We start from the raw sequence: 24043 nt of genomic DNA on the forward strand, positions 1-24043 counted from the left end.
ACACACACACACACTCCTCAGATTTCTGAGCACAGTGCGCACACATACACACACACACACTCCTCAGATCCCTGAGCACAGTGTGTATACACAGACACACAGACACACACACTCCTCAGATTTCTGAGCACAGTGTGTACACACACATTCACTCCTCATGCTTTTCCTTCTGTTTCCCATCTGTCAAACTCCTTAGGAAGAAGACCACTCTGGGAGCCTCTGCTCACAACGTATAATCCTGTGAGCATCACCTTACTCTCCAGCCCCTTCCCTTGCTTTCCTTCCTTTGATGGAGCCCAGATCTCTTGCCCTCTGCATCTTCAGTCCCTAGTACAGGACTTGGCACAAAGTGAGCAACTACCCTTTGCAGGCAGATTTTAACTAGTCTGTTTGCTTCTCTATAAAATAGGAATAATAGTTCTCTCTTACATTTCAGTTAAGACATTGGCTATAGTTTGTCCAGCATTCTTGGTCTTTTCCTCCACAGTTTAAATAGCTGTGTTGTTGTTTATGGCAGTGCTCTGCAGAAATCAGTAACAGAAAGGCTTGAAGCCTTGGGTGCTACTGAGGGAGTATGGCATCCAAGAGCCTGGCCTTCAGAGTGAGGAGAGTAAGATGCTGAGCAACGGAAGGACTCAGTCAGAGTCATGTGACGTTCCTCTCCTGGCTCCTCATTGTCTCCCCTGTCTACATCTTACCCTTACGACTGCCCTGAAGCCTCTTTTATGACACTATCACTTGTGACATGTGACATGGCTTGGGAGAGTTTGACCAAGCTGTTTAATTCCCCAGAGTAATGTTGAGAGCGCAGCTGCCACGTGACCACGTGACCACGTGAGCACGTGGCCAAGCTTTAGGGCTGCAGAGAGTACGCTATGCGAGGGGGGAGCGGCCCCAACACCGCTATGCGAGGGGAGAGCGGCCCCAACACCGCTATGCGAGGGGAGAGCGGCCCCAACACCGCTATGCGAGGGGAGAGCGGCCCCAACACCGCTATGCGAGGGGAGAGCAGCCCCAACACCGCTATGCGAGGGGAGAGCAGCCCCAACACCGCTTCAAGTCTGATTTGCAAATGTGTCTGCATAGGGGAGATACTATTTAAAGGAATCAGTTCTGGCTCCTGATGTTTGCAGACTAATTTGAATTTCTTTTCTATTCTTGCACATTTTCTGGAGCTCCTTTGCATGTTTATGGTAAGGTATCTGTTTCAAGCCCACAAAACACCAAGTTTCTAATGCGCCGTGCCAAAGTGTTGAGTGGACGCTTTGGAGAATGAACTTAAAACACAATAATCACCTGACAAGAGACACTATTCCCAGAAAGACTTAGTCTAGCAGTCTTAAGTGTGGTGGGAAAGAGGCCCAAACTCAGACTGCCACATGGTATGCCGGGAAAGCTTTAGGGCACTCTTAACAGGCAAGCTCTGAACCCCGCCATGAAGGAGGCTGGTGGCCATAAGCTGATAACCCAAGAAGGGACTCCAGGCTCCAACCTGTCAGGTTCAAGCAAGGGCTTTGAGTAAAAGGGAGAGGGATGTGGAGGAAAGGGGGAAGGAGGAAAGAAGAAGGGAAGGGAGAGAGTGGCCAACAGGGATGCTCTCCAAACCGCTTGTTATTAGTAATTAGCAATCTTTCTCAGGAGCCTGGGATGCAGCTGACCACTGTTAATTTCATACTGTGTCAGTGAGGGGGGGGGGGAGAGATCAGGGTGATGTGCCACATGGTCATACTGCCCAGCATTCGGGCAGCCCTTTTCTGTTTGTATCTCTATAATTCTTAGATCATTGTCCTTTTAGGGGAATATAAATGCTGTTGGCTTTATCAGTTTTCTGCACCTTCCATCACTGTCTCTACTACGACCTGAACTCGTGGCCCCACCTCCTAACCAGTAGCAGTGGGGAGGAGAGTGCAGCTAGGTGACACTGCATCTGCAGTGGGGTGGAGAGTGCAGACAGGAGACACTGCATCTGCAGTGGGGTGGAGAGTGCAGGCAGAGGCACTGCATCTGCAGTGGGGTGGAGAGTGCAGGCAGAGGCACTGCATCTGCAGTGGGGAGGACTGTACAGGCAGAGGCACTGCATCTGCAGTAGGGAGGAGAATACAGGCAGAGGCACTACAGGCACAGTGGGGAGGACAGTACAGGCAGAGGCACTATAGCTGCAGTGAAGAAGAGAGTGCAGGCAGGAGGCACTGTACTGCAGTGGGGAGGAGAGTACAGGCAGAGGCACTGCAGCTGCAGTGGGGAGGAGAGTGCAGGCAGAGACACTGCAGCTGCAGTGGAGAGGAGAGTGCAGGCAGAGGCACTGCAACTGCAGTGGGGAGGACAGTACAGGCAGAGACACTGCAGCTGCAGTGGAGAGGAGAGTGCAGGCAGAGGCACTATAGCTGCAGTGGGGAGGAGAGTATAGGCAGAGGCACTGCAACTGCAGTGGGGAGGACAGTACAGGCAGAGACACTGCAGCTGCAGTGGAGAGGAGAGTGCAGGCAGAGGCACTGCAGCTGCAGTGGGGAGGAGAGTGAAGGCAGAGGCACTGCAGCTGCAGTGGGGAGGAGAGTACAGGCAGAGGCACTGCATCAATACTGTACTCAGTAAATGGAAAAGTGCACTTCTTCCCTTTGCCTGGGCTTTGAAAGGAGCCTCTGCTAGGAGTTTGAGGAGCGCTTATGTTAGGGCACCTTGTCTCTGTGCTGTGTTGGAGTACATGATCTGTACCTTAGGCACTAATCACACGGTTTGTAAGTAAAATGGATAAAAGGGAAAGGCGTTTAGTTCATCAATGTCAAAGAGATTTCTGGCTCACTCCATCTGAGTGACAGAGCTTTTGCTTTTCAGTCAACTACAGTTCTCTGATTACTTGATTGGCATCAAGTGGACTCTTGTTCCCAGGGACTTCAGTGGAATTTACCGACTTCTCACAACTCACGGACTACACAAGAACATGGCTTCTTAGCTGGATGTAGTCCAAAATCCAAAAACCACAATAATACCGAATTAAACACTGAAAAGCAACCTAAAGAAAATGTACTGTTTGAAGCTCGTCTCTGGGAGCTCCCTACAGGAGTGAGCTGGGTGGACAGATGCATGCTCCTCTCCCCGCCATCTTCTTGCACTGATCCTTTCTCAGGTGTCCCTCTTTCAGAGCGTTACTCCTGCCTCAGTCCTTGCTGGACTGTCACAGACTTGATTTTATTGAAGGTGATCATGAAGTTCCTAGAAACCAATGTCTATTGAGTAGCAGCCTAACAGGAAGGGGTGAGCGCCAAAGTTATGGCACTCAGAGAAAAGGACAAGATTACACATTGTTTATCAATTCCATCACAGTTGTACAAGACAAACTTACATGTAGAAAACTAGCACCATCACCACCCCCCCCACCATCACCGCCACCACCATCACCACCCCCCCACCATCACCGCCACCACCATCACCACCCCCACCACCATCACCGCCACCACCATCACCACCATGACCATCACTGTCATCAGCACCATCACCACCATCAACATCACTACCATCATCACCATCATCCCACCACCAATAGGACTGTCATCATCATCATCATCATCATCATCACCATCATCAGCACCACTGGATCTCCCAACTTGGTAATTGGTCAAAACCCAAATTCCTAGCAGTGAAATTGTGAAGGGATGGATGCAATTCCCCCACCTAAGGGAGATACTGTACTAGGAAAAAGAGCAACAGAAGCACTCACTGTCTATATAAAAGGAAGCTCGATTGGACTAAAGACTCACACATGAGTGTTGGGTCTATGAAATTATGAAGGCAAGGAGAGAGCACGTAGGACTTTAGGGGCACGGAAAGGTATCTTTTCCAAGAAGACTACACCTTCAAACTCTTCCAAAACCAAGGGTTTACAAAAGCTTCGTAGACACATTTGACGGAGGTTAGGTCTCAGACTGTGTTACCCCAAGTAGTCAGAATCAGGAAGGTTTCTCTCACTCTTCCCTGCCTGTTTAAGTTGAGAGCCGGTTAGAAAGGAAATTTCTGACTGAAGTCCCTTGCCTCAGAGCCAGGAGAAGAGTCGTGATGGACAGAGAGGCCGAAGGATTCTGGACAAACCTTGCTGGGCCGCCTCTCCTCAGCCTGATGCTGCCTGGTCAGCGTTTTCTCTCCAGGCCACATGTCTGTACATGCTGCAGAGTCTAAACATCAGAACAGAAGGTCCCCTGTACCCATAGTAGGTCCACCTCCAAAACGAAATCTGTGACAGTGCAATGGTCTCCCAACCCAAGCGTCCCTGTGGGACTCCGGGGACTGGGGCAGAGAGGGGTGTCCCTGAGAAGACATGAAGGAGGAGGTGGGAAAGGATGGCTGTCTGACCATCCGACCCCAGGGAGGGAGTTCCCACTCGAAGATTTGGGCAGCAAATGAAAGCCTTGCTCACTGCCTCAGAGGACAAGGTTCCTAAGTGAATAGCATGCGCTCACATCCCACACACCAAGATGCTCTGATGTGACTGTTCCATGGGAGAAGAAAGAACAGGGACTTATTTCTGAAGACTTTCCTGTCCATGAAACATTAAAGACTAAATTCGCCATGCTTTGCTTTTGTTAATATGGCCCTTTCCCCCCCTTTTACGGGGATGTCATCCATGATCCTTGTGGTGGACCCAAATGGTGCACCGTGTACTCATGCCTGCAGACAGCTGTCAAGCTGGGAGAAGGTGCTTTCAGGGCTAAGACAGGCAGGGAGCTGTCTGCTGAGCACGGGGATGAACACAGCACAGGTGTCAGCAGCAGACACTGTCCTAGACAGTGGATAGAAGACTCGAGTGGGGTTCACCCACGGAAACATTGAGCTCCCCCTCCCCACCTCCCACCCCAGTCTGTGTGCTCACATGGATCACACCTTGTCGAGGGAGGAAGAAAGCCACAGTCTTATTTCATAATCCCTTGCATATAATTTACAAATACACGAGTCACTCTGTTCTTCTGTGGTCTTCATAAGCTCCACCATGGCCAAGGTGACAATATTTTGATGATTGCAGCCTCCAGAACTTTGGGAACATAGTAGATACAAGAAATGCTTTTCTCGAATGAATGCAACTGTAGATGCCCTGACTCTGTGAACACCCTTCATGGGGAAGAGCAGAGAAAGGGAATGGGAATAGAGGAAGAGGGGCAGCAAGCACACTGCACCTCTTTGTTAGTGGCCATCAGAATCATTTAGATTCTTGCACTTGGGGTAAGAGGGAAGTCTAGAAAGAAAGATATCAACATATGTATCATTATATAGTAGGATTCATTCTGCCTCTTTGTTCCAGCTACCTTTTGATATTTTAAGAAAATTCTATAATAAATAGTTTTGTTTTCATTATCTCCAAGTTCAAACTAGAAAAATGACTTTCTCACACTTGGGAGGGTTAATGGCTTTGGGCCAAGTTTCTTTTTACTGCTTCTGTGAGCTGCCCCTCTCACCTTTACCATTTTTTCGGCTCCTAAATGCCACATGCATGTGCACACATGCACAGTGTACACATACCAAGTACTCATATAAACACACACACTACACATACATACCACACACATGAGCACATACACATATACCACCATCTCCCACAGAGTCAGCTGCCTAACAAAACTTCACTTTAGGGTTTGGGGTGCTGTGCTCATTTTCATGACTTGGAAGAATGCCCATGTCTCCCACCAGACAATACCATGGCTTTATCTCTGCCCCCAGCCTGCAGCCTGTGCACCACACTCCAGCGTCACATGCCAAGGTTTCAGAGAGTTCAGTAGCTACAGGTCATCTGTGAGGCTGGGTCCTGCCTCTTCCCCACCCAGCAATACACTTATATATTCAATGTAAACACAAATCTACTGCTAATAAAATGTGTGTCTCCATGCTAATAGTCTGTGCAGCTAAGATGATCAATCTGATCAATTTGCACAGCCTTGTAACCTTTTCTTCTCAGAGAAAAGTGTGCATCCATTTGATTTAATTTGTGGTACTTCCTACTGCTTAATTTCCTTGACCAATCCTCGTCATTTTCTTTAGATCTCTGATATTTCAGACTGACAGACTTCTGTGGGAAACGATTCTTTATGTGGTTGGCGTGTGTGATGGTGGTGGTGGCTGTGGTGTGTGTGTGTGGTCTGTGTGTGTAAGTGTGTGTGTGTGGTGTGTGTGTATGTGTGTGTGCATGTGTGTGTGGTGTGTGTGTGTGTGGTGTGTGTGTGTATGTGTGTGGTGTGTGTGTATGTGTGTATAAGTGTGTGTGGTGTGTGTGCATGTGTGTGTAAGCGTGTGGTGTGTGTGTAAGTGTGTGTGGTGTGTGTGTGTTTATGTGTAAGTGTGTGTGGTGTGTGTGTTTATGTGTAAGTGTGTGCATGTGTGTGTGGTGTGTGTATGTGTGTGTGTATAAGTGTGTGTGTATGTGTGTGTGTGTGTGTATGTGTGCTTTGTGTGTGTGCATGTGTGTTGAAGACAATTTTCATGGAGATACTTTTCAAAAAATGTCCTGTGTGTGTTTGGTCAGGCCTGCTCTCTCTGTCTCCCTCCTCTTCCCTGCCTCTTTCCAGCCCATGTAATTTCTGTTCTCAGTAATATTTTAGTAGGACTCTTAGCTTATCCGATTTCAGTGGTCCCCATTTTTCCAATTGAAAACACCCCCTTGACTTGTTTCAAATCATGGAGCTCAAATGTACAGCCTCGAATTTTCTTTTTTTCTTGTTCTGTAAAGATCTGCTAAGGGGGGTGGGAAGCAGAGCTAAACTTGAGGAGACCCTCTAAAAAGCAGAGATGCTGAAATGTAAGCTGTGTTCACTGGAGGAGCGAGCTGTGGTGCTGATCCAGGAAACCAGAAAGGAGTCTCCATCAGTGGTGCCCATTGTGTGGAGACTCCCTGCAGATGGCCTTGTGTTCTATTCTCCATCTCGTCCGACCCGCCTTGACCCTGAAAACTCGTCAGGGATAAATTCCCTCAGCTCATTTACTTGAGGGCACCTCTGTTGAGCAACTGATGGGTGTCAGGATTTTCTGGCGATTACGTGGGGTGCGGGGTATAAAGTTCTTGCAGACTGATGATCACGAGGTAGACATCTCAGAGTAAGAGGAACTGTTTAGTCGGGGAAGTTAAGAGGCTCCAGTCCTGCCCTCCCTCCCTCCACTTTTCAAATAAGAAAAGGAACTTTTGAGGGACGCTGACAATCGCATGGCTAGTAGGAGGTGAGACTTAGGTCATTCTGACTTCAGGATCTTTTTACTCTCTGCGCCGACGAAGTGAACCATGGCTGTTCGGTGCCCTTCCCGCACCCTCCTGAGTGTGGTGGCCTGCCTCCTTAGTCCACCTCAAATCACTGAGCCTGCACTCTCCCCTGTACACTGACAAACCTAGAAGAGCAGCAGCTTCTAACTTTAGGTGCTGTTTGTGAACAGTTGTCATTAAAGACATGCTGATTGGCTGACTTCCTGTGATGTCACCTCATTAGTGCATACTCTTTAGAACTGTTCTTTGGGACACTCAGAGAGTAAAATGGAGAAAGACTGTGACCTAAAGCAGAGTTATCTTTTTCTTATTTCCTACAATAAGCTAGTCCCCAGATCTTGCTCTCAAGGACAGGAGCCTACGAGCACTCCCCCAGAGTGGACTGCCAACAGAGAAGCACCTTCAGACTGCACCATCCCCGCCTATGCTAGGACTATACTTGTCGCACAGGGGACCACATCTGCCTGTGTTTAGGGAGGGTCCCGCTCATCAGCACACTGATGGACCGACCCGAGATCTTACTGTCCTCTGCTCAGGCTGTGCCACCCTCAGATGTTCTTGAACAGGGCTAGCGTGTCGCATCAGATCCCCAGGGATATTGGGGATGACATAAAAGCAAGTTATTTGAGAATTTTTTTTTTTTTTGCCAGATTCTCTTCCACACATACCCCACCCGCAATAAACACCTTCCTTTTAACACCTGCAGCCTTCACAGCTTCAAAACATATTTTCCCAATGGAAAGCGAAGCAGTCCGCTGTTTCCTGCATATTAAGCAGACATCTGTTTATACTACCAGCCAGTCTCAAGGAAATTCTGTTTTCCTAGGGTGTTGGCTTATATAATTTAGAAATCCAGTGCGTCTGAGAAATTGATTCAAACCCTGGAGGCTTACGCACCTCTTCTCACCGTCTCTGGCCAGGCTGGGCCTTTACTTCCTGCCTCCTTGGCTCCACAAGTCAGATGTCCTCTGGGTTCTCAGCCTCAGGAGACGAAGACGCCTCCACCCTCCTCTTTCTCCTCCTTGTGCCCTCTCAGAAGTTTTCCAGCAGATTCCAGACTATCATCTCAGTGTCTTTACCTTCCCCAATGGGCTTGCCCTGCATCACGGCAGGTGGCAAATCGGTCCGATTTATCATTATTTGCATTTTTAATTTGAGGTATTTTAGGCCCAGAGAGTTTTTTTTTTAAATGGGTCTCAAACCGACAGCACAAACATCGATACATAATTCATCATCCGTTTTTTTTTTTCCATAATACGTGTGGATAAGGATCCGCCGATGCACAGAAAGGTCACAGCACTCCAGACAAAGATGAAGGAAGGTACAGTTGGCTCTCCTTGCCTCCTCCTGTCCCCTTCCGAGCTCCAGGCTGAGAAGCACAGGCTGCTTCTGAGCTGGCTGTACCAGAAAGGTGCAAGCCCCGTCAGTGGCGGGCGCCTCTGCCCATCTTCAGGATAGCCAAACGCTAAGCAGCAGATACACTGACGGGGGCACATGGATGCATAGTGAGAAGGAGCATATGACAGATTCTGGTGTCCCAAACTGCCTCCCTTCAGCTCCCCATTGCTCCTCACCCCTTCAGGCAACACTTTCTCCAAGGCCAACTTTAAGTAAAGCCAGGAAAACACACACACACACACACACACACACACACACACACACACGCACACATACACATGCACACACATGTACACACATGCACACACGTGCACACACATGCACATACACATGCACACACGCACACATACACACACATGTACGCATGAACACACACATACACACGCACACACACATACATACACATGCACACACACATGCACACATGCGCACACACATGCACGTACACATGCACACATACACACACATTTACGCATGAACACACACACACACACACACACACACACACACACATTTTGTCTTCCACACACCACACAGTGTAGCATATAATCAGCCCCTAGTTATTTAGGTATGGGCTTCATTCCTCCACTGCCCTGACTGGTTAGTTTTTATCAACATGACACAAATGGGAAAATCTGGGATGACAGAAACCTCAGCTGAAGAATTGTGTCCTTCAGCTCGGCATGTCTGGAGGGCATTTTCTAGACTGCTGATTGGTGTGGGAGAGTCCATCCCACTGTGAGTGGCAGCATCCATCCCAGGCTGTATAAGAAAGGCAGCTTAGCATGCCAGGGAGAGGAAGCCAGAAGCAATATTGTCCAGTGCTCTCTGCTTCAATTACTGACCTGGGTTCCTGCCTGGAGTTCCTGTCTTGGCTTTCCCCTCAGAGATAGACTGTGACCAGTCAGGGGACACAAACCCTTTTGACCTGAACCCCTTTCTCCTCAGATTGCCTTTGGTCATCGTGTTTATCTTAGGAACAGAAAGTAAACTAGAATAACCACCAAGCTGGCAGCCTTCTTTAGAATTTTCCCAATTTCCCGAATGATGCACATCAACTGCCTCCACTTAATACATGCACACGTGTGAGGTTAAGCCACACACCGAGTCACACTCGCCTTAGCAGCCGAAATGGTTTTCTTTTGGGGAATTCCTTCACTCTCTTCATCAAGTGTTTCCAAAATGCCCACTGATTTACTAGGTCCCATCAGAAGCACCAGGAAGGCTCTAGTGGCCACATCACATCTTAACACCTTCCTAGACCCAAGACAATTAGACCTAAGACAGTCCTCGAGTGGCTGTGTAATTACCCCACCAAAATAATGGCTTGAGTCTGACTTCAGTCACAACTTAACTGAGCCCTTGACATTGGTTATGCTTCTTATTAATGGCTATACTTAATTCTGCTAAGAACTTACGATGACACCAACAATAACAGCCCAGGCAACTGGATTCAGGCTTATGTATAATGCTTCCTGCCCAGGAATAGTTGCTCTAGAATGTTTGAAAGGACACAGAGGGCAGCATCTGACCTATTTCCAGAGACTGTTTGGTATCTCTGTAATTGACAGCATCTGGTCATACTCATAACATGGCTACCTAAATGGCAATGTGTAGTCCCTTGAAAACAGAACAGCCTCATCAAGCACTTTGTAGAACATGTCCACATGTTCTTTAGCCTGGTGTTGCAATCTGACTTCCTGCAAAGCTGCTCTCAGAGATCCACAGCACTGGGTGCACATGCATACTCATCCTTGAATGAGTAGTAATTCCTAAAGTGTCAGTTGGGTTGACTTATAGTGAGCCATTCAGCCACATCCTAAAATTATCTCAGCTCCCTAGGAAGGTGTTAATAGCCAACAAATGTCCTAAAGCTAGTTCTCACTCCGAGTGAATCAATTCTTGGTAGAAAATATTTCTCACCACGTGTGTAGTCTTAATTGTCCACAATTCTCATAATTTACATTTGAATTCGAATATTCTATTTGCTTTCCAAAGATGCTTTCAAAAGCCTCCCAGATTTAGAGATGGTGGATACTGAAGTATGACAGACCTTCAGACTTTACCTGAATGGAAAACAATGCCTCAGGGGGATTTCCAAATGTCAATCTAGCATCACTTTATTTAGGCCGGCTCACTTTCAGGTGGGAGAAAAGCAGAGAACCATCCGGATGACCTGGCCCAATAACATTTTCTCTTTTTGCCTGCTCTCCGCACCCCCCCTTTGGCCAGAACGGCTGTCTGAATGAACTGACTTAGCCGTTCCTGCCACACAGCCCGTACAGATCCACCTGAACTCTGGCCAACAAGCAAAACTCCACAGTCATTGGCTGGGACATCCTTGGCCTCAGGAGATGAGGTTACTATACTAGACAGACAAGGAAAGAAGCAACAGCTTTTTCCTGGGAGCTCCTATGGGCTGTTCTGCACCTCTACTTAAATGAAGTGGGGGACCAATACAGGGATCTTGGGAGTAGCTCGGGTTCAGTGGGCGGGGCTGAGTTGGAGCAGACAGAATAAAATAAGCATAATTACAGGTCTCCTTTCTCACAGCCTGTGGCCTTGCACCTCTTGTTAGCCAAGCTCAGTATCCCCCAACCCCCACTTGTGGGGCAAGCGTCTCCCGAGAGACAAGCATCTGTGGTCTCATATTATATAACCAAATTACCTTTGTATCTAGACCCAGCTTGCATCCTCAAATTCATCTTACTTTCCTGTCAAACAAATTTCCACATCTCCGTCATTACCATAGTCCCTTAACCACATTTTTTTTAGTGGGCCTTCATTTCCTACAGGATAACGTTCGAAGTGCTCAGACTGGTGAACAGGGTCCTCTGGGCTCTGCTACCTCCCCCACACTCATCCTCACATCCCAGTTGTCGTCATGCAGAGCTACTTCTCTGTCCCCTCCCTACCTTGGGCTGTTGTGGGTCTCCACTTCACCTGTCTCATCTAGGCCCAACCCTATCTGAGCTCCTCCTTTGAATCCTGCCTGTGCAGCTTGGCTGAAGGCCCTCTTGCTGTGAGGCAGGACTTACCATTGACCCCATGCAGGGACACACTCTACACAGAACATTGTCTGGACCATGAATTATTCACTTATAGGTAACATCTGATCACCAGCTCTAGGTGAGACACCATATCTTATTTTCATGGCATCCTGCACACAGCAGTTTCTTAGCAAGTGTCAGGATGAGAAATGCCTGAGTCTAACTGTGGTTTCTACTCTCCTGGCCACACCCTAGCCACACCCCCTTCACTCATTAGCTGGAAGGATTAAACATGGACTCCCAAGGCACTGGCTGCTTCCTTAGCTGTGTGCTTTCAGCTCTGTGCCATCATGGGGGTGTTGTGCCCTTGACACATGGCTGTTGAGATTAAATAAGATCTCACAGGTAAGCCAGGTGAGTAATTGGCAGGCAGCAAGTACCTAATCAATGACTGCTCTTCTTACTAAACATCCTGTCAAGAGAGATTCATTCTTACACCTAGGCCCAGTCTTCTCTTTCAGAGCAAATGTCAGTTGACAGAGAAGGCAAACGTAGTCTCCAGGAATAGCCCCGGGGTTGGGGGGCTCTGGAGCTGGTCTGGTAAAGTCGAGGTATTCTCAGGCTGGCTGGATTCTGGGACAACCCTGTGCCTTAGTCACTGGAGTGGCAAACTCAACCCCGTTTAAGAAGAGTTCGGTTTGCTCTTTTGTGAGCCTCTGCCACGGCCAACTGACAGAACAATAGCAACAGGTCACTGGGTCTGAGAAATATTCGTCCTGCCTGGTATGGGACCCCTAGTCCTAGAGAGACTCAGGCAGGAGAATTAGAAGTTTGAGTCAAGCTTGGAATACATAGAAAGATCCTATCTCAAATTTTTTTTGAAAAGCCAAACTTCTTTTCATGGTCATTCTGAAGCCAACTGTAAGACCAGCAATCCAGAATGTGAATGTGGCAGTCAGAGCCACGCAATGAAACAGAGGCACTAGTCTAAGTCCCAGACCGGAAGTAACCTCAGATTGCTGGGTTTTGGAACTTTCAGAGATTCTAGGGGCCAGAGCCAAGCCTCTGATTGCTCTTCTCTCTCGTCCTTGCCTCTTCCTTCGCTAACCTTACGTAGTTTAAAAGATCCCAGTTCTAGGCTGCTTTCCCTCAGGTCTACACCCGACAAAATGTCCCGATCCACTCTTCCCCTATGGTGAACCCCAAAGACAAGAGCCCAAAGTCTTTCACTCTGCCTTTGATAGGCGCACAACCCATTTTGCTCTTAGGTACACGCAGAAGGGCCCCTGGGCCACCTGCCCTCAGGGTGGCGAGTGGAGGGTTACCTTAAATTCAGTCTCAATGTTGGCCAGTCTGGCTAACTCGTTGCTTAGCTCCAGTGCAGTGAGGACAGGGTCTTCACTGGATAGGGACAGGTAGGCAGCACTGGCCAGTCCTTTGTAGGCATTCATCCGCGAGCGCGAGTGACTGAAGGAGTCCTTGCGCTGCTTCTCCGTGCACTCATTGCACTTGCAGAAGTAGTCATGGGGCCGCTCAATGCGCGCACCCTTGAGCAGCAGGATATGCACAATCTCATACTCCTGGCAGTGGGCCGCCAGGATGATGGGTGTGATGTCGTGGGAGAAGCGCGTGCCATCCTCGTCGTAGGCATAGAAGTCATCATCCCTCAGCTCCTGCTCCAGCGGACTGAGCGTCAGGCGCTGGCCCTGTGCGAAGGCCGGATGGCTGAGGATGGCCTCCACAATGCGCACATAGCCCTTGCTGATGGCCAGCAGCAGCGCGTCGCCCACCCGCGCCAAGTTCTCCTTCTTTAGCAACAGTTCGGTGACCTCCAGGTGCTCGTTGCCCACGGCCAGCTGCAGCGCGTTCTGCCCCATGTAGTCCACGCAGTTGAAATTGAGGGTCTTGGACTCCTCCAGCATTTTCCTGACCACTGGGATGTTGCCATACTCAGCCGAGTCCAGGAAGCGCTCCTCCTCAGGCGTCAGGCTGGTGCCTTTCTCATTGAACATGTAGGCAGGACCCCGAATGGCCTGGCGGCGCCCTTTCTCCCTTAAGGTGGTGTGCCTGCGCTGCATGTTTTTGAAGGTGTTGCTCCCCAACCTGAAGGACAATGGCAAAGATGCTTTGTTACTTTTATAGGGTCCTGGGGATTGTTCAGAAGGACAAAGAATATCTGATATATAAGAATATCACGATTGGGATTCTGCTAGACATTGTCAAGACTAGCTGGACAGCCTGAAATACTGGTTTTGTTGGGTTTGCTGTTATTGTTTTGTGGGGTTTTTTTGTTTTTTGTTTTTTTGTTTTTTTTCAATCGGGAGAATGCTGACTTGCTCTCTCTGAGGTTAGAGGGGTGGGGCAGAGCAGAAAAGCAGCTTGAGGTGCCCTGTGCCAGTGGAGGGGATGGGGTAGGGCTGCGGGGAAAACAGGCAAGGGGGACCATTTTATTTCCTTCTGTGTCAGACTGAGCAGGTCCCCCAACCTCTCTGCATTCTTGCTTTCTTAGCCCTACAACGATGCACAGGGTTTTGTGTGTGTGTGTGTGTGTGTGTGTGTGTGTTCCACAGTGTGGGTTCAAGGGGCAGGTAGAGCCTAGAGCTCTTCAGTGTTAGTTTTATCTCTCCCTTCCTGTCCAATGCCTATGCCCAGTCTCCATGGAGGATACAGTAGAACCTTTGTTTCCCATGCCTCCCCCTCTACTGAGCTCTGACACTCTGGTCCCACTGCACTAGGCTGCAAGCATGGCCACACAGGTCTGTCCCTACTGGTGCCATTCTCTATGTGGGTCATGTGCCCTGGGCCTCAGGCAAATCAGGCGCCTACTCAAGTCAAGACGTGGCCAGGAACAGGACGGGAGGACTGCCTCTTACAGAGACTCCTAAGGGAGTCATCTTCATCTCCCTATGACTAGATCCAGAAAGCCTGTCTTCTGTCTTCTCAGTAGAAGAGGAAGCCCAGCTCACATGCTGTGCACACTTCTAACTTGTTACTTTTCCCCTGTGGCTCAGAGTAGAAGTTACGACAGTTAGCCTTTACGAGACCCTGCAGTGTCCCAGGTGCTATGCTAAGAACTCTGGGCCCGCCTTGTGCAGGCCGTCTGTCAAACCAACAGAGAAGGTATTTTACCCTCACCTGTGCTGACAGAAGAGCACTGGTCACCAGCCCCTGAAAGCCACACGGCTCTGGCAGCCTTGAGGCTTCTTGGCTTGGCCAAGCCACCTAAGAGTTTGCCAAGGATTTGTTGTTGGGTTTTTTTTTTTTGTCCTTAATTTTTTTCTTTACTTTTATCTATTTATGCGCATTTGCATGTGTGAGGTCTGAGGGTAACCTGCAGCATTTGGTTTTTCTCCTCCCACCATGTGGGTCCCACGAATCAAAGGCTCAAGTTCTCCAGCTTGTTGATAAGAGCCTGAACAGCTGAGCCATCTCACTTACCTGTGACCAAAATTTAAGATGACACAGAAAGAGGCAGCCATAATGTAATCTGAGCTCAAGTCAGACCTTTCCAGCTAGCCTGGGAACCTTGTGGGTACCTAGTTCCTTGGTCCCAGATTACAGCTGTGAAAGAGAGGGGCTAGACCAGATGTACCCCAAGCTACTCCCAACTTGCACATCTTAGATTTTCCTGTTCCCCAAGTTCTTCCTACCTGAATTTCCTTTTCCTGTCTTCTCTCACCCACGCTATCTAAATGATTCAGGATGGCACAGTCCTAACCCAGAGAGCACCTGCTTCCCAGTAAGAACCGAGAAGCTCATTTTAAGTCTTTCCCATTGTCCCAGAGAACTGTCTTGCTGTTTCTGATTGTGTTTGTGGCCCACCAAATAATGCCTGGCACTTCTCTCAAACCAATTGAAGAAATAAGCTGCACCAATAATTCACACTAGAGTTTTCACATCAAACCTGGTGGGACTGTGTAGACCTTGGAATTCTGAACTGGTGCTTTCATACTCACTTAACCTTTGACCTGATCCAGCTCCTCAGGGTCCAGTCCCTGCTGTAGGTCACTGGAGGTCAGACCTGGGTATTCTAAATCCTGCCTGGAGCTGAGTCACACTTCCCTTGGGAAAGCCTCATATGGCAAAGTGGAGTGACTCCTTCTTCTGCAAAAACTAAATGCAGGTGTCATGGGAACCCCCTCCAAGCCGGCTCTAGGTAATAAAAATCCTGACAGTGAGCCATGCCAATGTAGGAAGAGAATCCAAATTGCCGCCTGTTCTAAAGCGCTCCTCTGTAGAAGATTACAGGGAAGAGCTTCCGGTTCAAGTTCCCAGGCCTCTGAGCCCTTTCTCCCCAGAGGGTTGTCATTTCACCCTCCCTCCCGCACAGGGCAGATCCTAGATGGGGATCCCATGACAGTGGTTCCCCAATCGAGGGAAGCCCAAACACTGCAGGTTCATTAGTAGGCACTTCCAAAGGGGGTGGAAACCAGCCCCCCTCATTCCGGAGCTTGAGTGAACCTACTTTCCAGGCCTGTCACCTGGGCACACAAAGACACAGACATTGTGGAAACTGAAACCACAGAAGAATGATTTTCCTCTCGGCCCATTCTGAGCTACACTGCAGTCTGTCCCTCTGGGGAGCCTCTACCTGGACTTAGTCACCACAGCTCAACCCCAGGAAGAGTAGCTTCCCTGAAGAGCATGCGAGCTGTGCCAGGTATGAAGCAGCAGCTGTCCTCAGAGAAGCAGGCTCCATTCTCTCCCCTTTCCATCCCAAGGCTGTCTGAGAGGGACAATGGTTCAGATTTACAAGGTCAAGGGTACCAAGCTATTACATAGCAAGGAGCCTTGGGGAGTAAATTCAAAGGAAATAGAATAACCACTGAACCAAGTCGGAGCAGAGAACGCTTCGCAGGGAACACAGAAATACCCAATCTAAATTCAAACTCCTCATGAATGTCGTAGACATCAAAGCCTGCAAAATGAAACAACACTCACATCATTTGTTAATTTTCCATGTTACCCAAAGAAAAGAAAGAAAATCAGAATATTAGCATGCTAATCTTTTAAGTGAACAAACTGAAAAGTCTAAATCTCAGGGCAGGGAGGAGCGGTGTCATGTGATGTTTCTGTAATAATTATACTGCATGGGGGGCGGGGCATGCATGCGCACACATGTGGGACTGTGACTTCTCAGAGGGGAACTGTCCTCGCTGGCTGTACATTTTTCTGAATGACCTTGAGGGCAGATGGAAGACTAAGTAAGCATGCCAGTCTTCAGAGCCTTTAAACTCTTAGCTCTGAGATTCACTTGGATGCTCAAAACTGTCCAACTCTCCTCCTTTTCTAGCCAAACTTGGAATTAAAATGAAATCGTGTAGGCTTCAGTTCATGTGAGGCTGGAAGTCTATAAAATGGGGCTGTGTCATTCAGTGGGGACATGTCCCAGGAGGTCTACACAGTAGACTCGGAAAGGATTCAAACACTGAAGAAGACCTTAAGCCTCACTGTGGGATTCTTGCCAGATCCGACAGCCCCCCTCCCGGCAGCCTTCTGATGATGGCCTTTTTAACGCATGTGCACCAATGGATATATTTTACTTCCATGTTTTTGCCATTTAATCTTGATTCAATAGTATCATATTAGGGACACGGATGTCACATGGGTTGGGTGGACTCCACAAGGCAGCCTATGGCAAAATCACTCAGCCTACAGTAGCTGGTGGTTGGGCCCACACCTGGGAACTCAGTGAGTTTCCCTGCAGGTCCCCACCCCAGCTGCAGGGCAGCAGGGAGAAGGAGCATCCCTAAGTGCAACTGGCATTCGATCGTCTTTACTTGGATGTGTTCCCTTGCAATCAGCTTTGAACACACATGTCTTTTATCTCCATGTCACTGAGATGAGCGATCAAGCTCGCTGTCCTTCACATCTAAGGCCCAGTGGCGTTCATCCTCCGGAATGCATACGCTGACACTGGTGTCATCGAGAAGCACTCCGGTGCAGACGAAACCATCCGAGAGGAGGAGGGACTGGAAAACTCCCTCTCCGTTCCTTCAGATGCTATTTTTATCAAGCCTCTCTTGCCAGCGCATCAGCCGGTCCAAAGCCAGATGTGAGTATGCCATGAAAGCAGCCACCTTGCGCCCTAAGTCCGGCTGCACATGGGGTGAGTTTGGAGTCAGGGTTCTGCTTAGTTACCAATGAAGAAAAGGTCACTTAAGAATCTCTTTTGAGAGATGTGTTGTCTCCCCGCACCCAGCCCCTCTTCTAAAATTGCAACATGCATCAAAGGTCTCTGTGGAGATCATCCAAGCCTGAAATCAATTCAGTCTGTAACATTCCCCAGCTGGACAGAGAACCAAACGATCCAGAATTCAGATCAGGCACCCATGAAAACCCAGCCTGGTTTTGCCCGGTTCTGAGCTTCATCTCCCGGGGAACCGATTCTGAGTTTTAGTCCATGAAGTGAGGAAAGAGTCAAGTGATCTGTAGTCTTCCCCAACACCTCAGTGACTTTGTCACTGAATATTAAGTAGCATTTCTACCAAGTGTCCTAGACACTTTAGAGACAGTGATGACCAAACCCCGATGCACCTTGCTTCTGTGGGTTCAGATTACGTTCTATGCTGACAGACTCCGGTATTGTTTCAAATGACTGTGATGACAGAGACGGTTGAAACACATACGTTTACAGAGTTCCAATTACCATGTTAAGTGCTTTATATAAATTACTGTTGTAAATTATCATATGATAAGCTTAACTATCTTCCCAAATGACTACTCAATTATATCAATTAATACGTCTCACACATCAACCACGTGTCAGCCTTCAGACTGAGCATCGGCATTTTAAGTTATAGAAAATATAGCATCATGTAGGTGCTATTTCCATTCCCATTTAGCAGACAAAGAAATGGGACTCTGGTACATTAGTCACATTTCCCAAGATACTCAAGGCCTGGTCTGGGCACCCTCTGGTAGATGTGTGTGCTCTGCTGGATTTCAAAGCCTTGTGTCTGGCTGGTCTGCTGCTGACATCCACCTTCCTCCTGCCTGTTTCTATGTTTACCTAGTCCACACACATTCCCACTAGAGTGCAGGATCCTTGTGGGCAAGGGGATTACTTGTTTATACCGCATCTCTACCCGGCATCTAGAGCTCTTGATGTTCAGGTCATGGTACATAGTGAAATAGGTCAATTCTCAAATACTTGATCTAGATTGGTCTTTTGTTTTAATGATAAAACTCTGGTATTGATGGTTACAAGTATCTACTTTGAGGCCCAGACAGTCCTGTAGCTATTATTTCTTGTTTCTGACTGACAACTTCAAAACTAAGGTATCAGTTCTGAAGTAAAATCCGCTCCAAGGGACTAGCTCTGCTGTAAGCGACACAGGGCTTTGGTAGAGGAGGCGGCTTCCAGAGGGCCAATCTGACAAGTCCCTGAAGGACTAGAACAGAAAACTGAAACATTTCCAATTTTTTTCATCCTACTCCTGAGTTTCTTGTGAATTTCTAAAGGTATCCCATTTATTTCTGAGTTTTATCTTCCCATCATCTTGAAGGGGAGGTGAAATTATACCTACAAACTCCTTGGTAGCTAGTAAATACTCCTGCATCATCGAGTATCTGTAAAGTTATTGTTTGAATTGTGGATCTAAGGCATTTGGGGTTTGACCCAAGTTGGTGAACATATGTTTGTATATTGAGTAAAAGAAAACAGGTACCTGGTTAGGTACTCCACTGCGTGTGTAAGGTCCTACAAGAATGAAGCGAACCACTCCGAGCTGTCCGTGTTACTTATAGTAAGATCTACTCTTCAGTCAGCTCTGCAAAAGTGGGGTGTGGCTCCATTTCATCTTGGATTGGAAACTATCATCTATTACTCCTCCATGCCGTATGCGTCTATCAATAACACACACACACACACACACACACACACACACACACACACCATCATCTAGGGAAGAAGTTATTCCTAGTGTTTACAAACTGTTGTATGGTTTAGCAATCCAAATTAACTAGCACTTTGCCAGCTGTCTTTGTTTCTGATTTTTTTTTTTAAATTTTCATTTGCTTATTTAGACCACAGAAGTTGTGAAACCGGGTGTCTGTATCTCATATTTTATATGGTTCCAGAAAGAGCTTAAAAAGCCAGCTCAAATAGTTATGTTAGAAATTACCCAAGGAACTCAAGGGGTCTGCAACCCTATAGGTGAAACAACAATATGAACTAATCAGTACCCCCAGAGCTCGTGTCTCTAGCTGCATATATAGCAGAAGATGGCCTAGTCAGCCATCATTGGGAAGAGATGCCCCTTGGTCTTGCAAACTTTATATGCCCCATACAGGGAGGGGAACGCCAGGGCCAGGAAGTGGGAGTGGGTGGGCAGGGGAACAGGGCCGGGGGAGGGTATAGGGGACATCCGGGATGGCATTTGAAATGTAAATGAAGAAAATATCTAATAAAATAAGTTAAAAACAAAAGATTAGTCTTGGGATAAAATAACTGTGCACAATCTTGTGCGGTCCCTCTACCTCTGTGAGGAGAATCAGGAGTGAACTGAAAGGGATCCCGTGGCCTGCTGAGTGCTTACCAGAGGGGATGAATGATTGCTTGTCCCGAGCAACAGCCCCTGCTGGTTCTCACCCATGATGCCACATGAATTCCGCAATTAGCCACAGTGAGGCACCACACAGTTCTGTTTTTTTTCTGGGTTAATTACTGCCTAAAGGAGTTGGCCACTCTACGTACTTTTAAGCTGAAGGACAAGTGTTTGGGGAAATCAATATGAAATTTCACTGTGATAACAGAAGCTTGGGAAACTGCTGTCTGGTCAATCCCAGGTAGTAGATTTGTATGCTATCCATAATGGATATTCTGGATTTTATGTGAATTCATTCATAAATTTGATGTGTGCCCAATGCTTTAGGAAGGGGACCCACCAGCAGGTGGCATTCTGAGGCAAAATTTTACTGAGTGAGATCAGATGGGGTCAATCATTATTGCCTTTTGCAAACCTACCCTGAATCCATTAAATGACAGTTAATGGCACAGCATCATGGTTGTATCTGCTCAGCCTTACATAAGTGAATTTACAGCGTGAACTTAAGTGAGAGACTCTGTCATCTCTAGTGACAAAGCTTATGCCCAAAGCCCTGCCAAGGTTTACATCTCGTTTATTAAAAGCATATTTGTTACCTTGAAATGAATGGCTAGAGGAAACATACACCCAGGACCCTATTTTCAACAAGGAAAAGAAAGAAAGAAAGAAAGAAAAAAAGAAAGAAAGAAGGAAAACTGAAAAAAAAAAAAGCCTTTTATCGCCACCTGTAGTTCTTTAATGGTGTAATCTCTTATAATGTAGCTATGGTTCTCTTCCCAACTCCATATTTATATTAAAATCAAACCAGAGAAGCTCTCAGCAGTGCAGAAGCCGAGATAACACACACGCTCTCTTCTAGGAATAAAACTGTACTACTCCAGCAGGAAATTTACAGGATACCAGGTTGACTTTCCTATTTCTACATGGCTTGTAAACTTAGACATTCAACAAAAGGGGGGAAATATCCTACCAACTCAGTAGATAAGATTTCAGCTCCAGACTTGGATCCCCAAATCTAAGCAGTGCCTGCAAAAGGGCTGATAAATAAAAGTTCAATTCCATATTTTGGGGATAAAGCAGTCTCTACTGGGAAAATCAATATAAAGCAACCACCAAAGCCACTTACATCGAGAGTAGAATACGCAGGCTTGTCCCTCCTCTAGATGACCTGAATCCTGCACGGAGTCGCTGGGATCTGGCTCCCCATGGGTGGCCGAGGCGGAGGTGCCGCTCTCCGTGGTGCTGAAGTCGAGATCTGCTCCGGAGAGCGGAGTTGCGATTGTGTGGAGGTGCGCTCTGCTTTCCTTTGTGGGGAATGGTGAAAACTCGCCTTTTGTGGCCGACTTGCCTTCCTGTCCTTTTCCTAATCTGGGGGAAATTTCCCAGAGAATGTGAAGGAGAAGCATCCGTGTGTGAGACTGGCATGCAGCGTGATGATGGGCTGGTCTAGTCCCCACCCCTCTTCCAGACGTAGCTTTGAAAGGGAAAGAACAACTCCCGCTTTTCTACCAGAACCCCTCAGGGTTTCTTCATGCCCCTCCCCCTAGAATAGTGCATAACACCCCCCACAGAGAGAGAAACAGACACACACACACACACAAACACACACCCTTCAGTTATTTAAAGCAACATGAAGAGTCTTAATGAGTTTAAACAAGTGAAAAGTGGGGAATGGGCTGATTTGCTACTTGTTGGTTTATAGGTGTTTGGGGGAGGGACAAACAGTGGGGGGAGGGACTAACCAGAAGATAGAGTGACAGTAATAAGCTCCTTTTGTGATCCTAAAGCCACACCCACTTTCTCTTTTAAGCGTGGTGCATTTTCTAACGTGACCTTCGTTTTATGATCTGTTAGTATTGCCTAGGCTCACTGACTTTGGTAGAAGAGACTATAATGATTAACTTTATATGTAACTTTTCATATTTTGAAAGGAAATTCCCTGTGTACAAATTCATGTCTCCTGCAGCCCCCGTTTTCCCCCAATCAGTATGTTATGGCACGGTGTATGAGTCTTAGACATCAAGTTATCTTGACACGGGAGAGAAATATCCTTAACTGAAACACTGACTTTATAAGAAAAACAATAATTCACAGACTTATTTTTTTACTTTATACAATTGTAGTACAAACTTTGAAATCTCAATATGCATGCCAAATTAGATGAGCCACAATTTTTCATAAAAGATAAATATAAACACAATTAATTTAGCACCATTTCCAGTTGCTCTCTAATTATTTATGAATAAAGACACAATATTTCATGACCTGAGAAGACCCTAGACAACAGAATTTACGTGGTGCTCACTCTAAAGAGTTTGCTCAGTATATTGTAATACTGGAGGAGGAGCCTCATCAGTCTAGTGTCCAATCAAGCAGCACTGACTGTTTAAGAATGTTCAAAAAGATTTTCATGATTGTGGCTACAATTTCTAAAAGAGATCAAGGAATGTTGCCTCCAAGAATGACTGTGAGTCATCTGGGAGGTTCTCGGGGGCAAGAGGGCAACTCTCTAGGAAGGGGCGGCAGTGGTTGATACTTTTCTGTTATTAACCAGCTGATTAGGTTATGTGGAACACAGACAGTTGAGGATGCTCACTGCTCAGTGATGCGATAGCAGAAGCTCAGCTCTATGCCTGGCCCTGTTCCAAGCTTTGAGGGTGACCTACTCTGCTCCAGTGTCACCGCAACTCTATAAACAAGTAGCCATTGTCATTTCCATCTCCTAGGTGGTGAGACTGAAGGATGCACTCAAAGAACCAAGGATGCAAACATTAGATGTTTGATGAGAGGTCATGAGCTCTAGATTCTATGGCGAACCTGCAAGCTGAGCTGACAGAAAGACCTTATGCAGGACCTGAAACACGCCCCTGAGACACGCCCCAGTGTGAGAGCTGATGGCCAGCTCATCCTAAGTGTGGATAGCAAAGATTTAATTACTTCACTGTTCTGCGTACTAAACCTTGTGCTTTCACGGGAGTATGACATTTTCTGGGTGGTAAGTAGCTGCCTGTTAAACAAGCACCTCTTTATTATGTATAGCCTCTGTAAATAGGAAGGGGCTTAGACAAGGAGGCCTCTGAAGACTGACTCTATCAAGTGTTACCGGTCAACTGGACAGATTACCTTTCTTCAGTTAATTAATATTTCTATGATTTCTGTAAAGTAATCAGTCCATTCCTCTCTCTTCTCTCTGCCCTTCCTCCACTGCTTCCTTTCATATATGTATGTATAATCTCATTGAAAAACACATTAGATAAAGCTTATATATATATATGAGCTTTATATATATAAGCTTTATCTAATGTGTTTTTCAATGAGATTATAATGGATAGAAACAAGAAACAAGATAGTTTATCTCAGAATTTCACAAAAATATATTGTTGATTATTTATTAAAAAACAACCATCTCTATCAATAACAGCTAGAGTCATAACTCAGTATGTGTTTTATAATTAAGAAAGTCTTGTTCTATATTGATTCACTAATTATGATGATGAGGACATAATCGCAGGCTATTTTCAGTAACAGTGAAGTGTCTCACTTTGTGGTTGTGTAAGACATTTCTGCTAGCTTCCTATATATTCTTTTACCCTCTAGTAATACTAAAGAGTTCGGAAAAATTAACATTTTATTCAAGTGAGCAAGCCTATTTGTTTGAGTCTAATGAAAAATTAAAATCCTATATCCTTTAGAACCATAAATATTTTAAAGAGAAAAAATGTTAATTTTAAGAAAAATTTCTTTCGGGGAAAGTATTTTATTCCAGAAAGCACAATTTTAATATTGGAAAGCTTGTGTGAAGGCTTATGAAATAAATTAATTTTGTCATCAGTCTTCTTGGAAGGTTCTAACTAGAGGAATTCCCTAACTTCTTT

The 24043-nt window shown here is 46.7% G+C and overlaps 1 protein-coding gene across 2 annotated transcripts in view; it reads right to left on the bottom strand.

Moving 5' to 3' along the window:
* The window catches only part of Trpc7 (transient receptor potential cation channel subfamily C member 7), a 119708-nt gene extending 98111 nt beyond the window's left edge, over positions 1 to 21597 (bottom strand). For both annotated transcript variants that reach the window (XM_021215357.2, XM_021215356.2), the window contains exons 1-2: positions 21295 to 21597; positions 12945 to 13722 (exon numbers count right to left, since the gene is read on the bottom strand). In XM_021215357.2, coding sequence (XP_021071016.2) covers positions 12945 to 13722; positions 21295 to 21593 — 1077 coding nt within the window. In that variant the 5' untranslated portion in view covers positions 21594 to 21597. The remainder of the gene's footprint in view (positions 1 to 12944; positions 13723 to 21294) is intronic.
* Positions 21598 to 24043: the final 2446 nt, after the last annotated feature.

This window comes from Mus pahari, chromosome 16, assembly GCF_900095145.1.
Source record: "Mus pahari chromosome 16, PAHARI_EIJ_v1.1, whole genome shotgun sequence".
Taxonomy (NCBI): domain Eukaryota; kingdom Metazoa; phylum Chordata; class Mammalia; order Rodentia; family Muridae; genus Mus; species Mus pahari.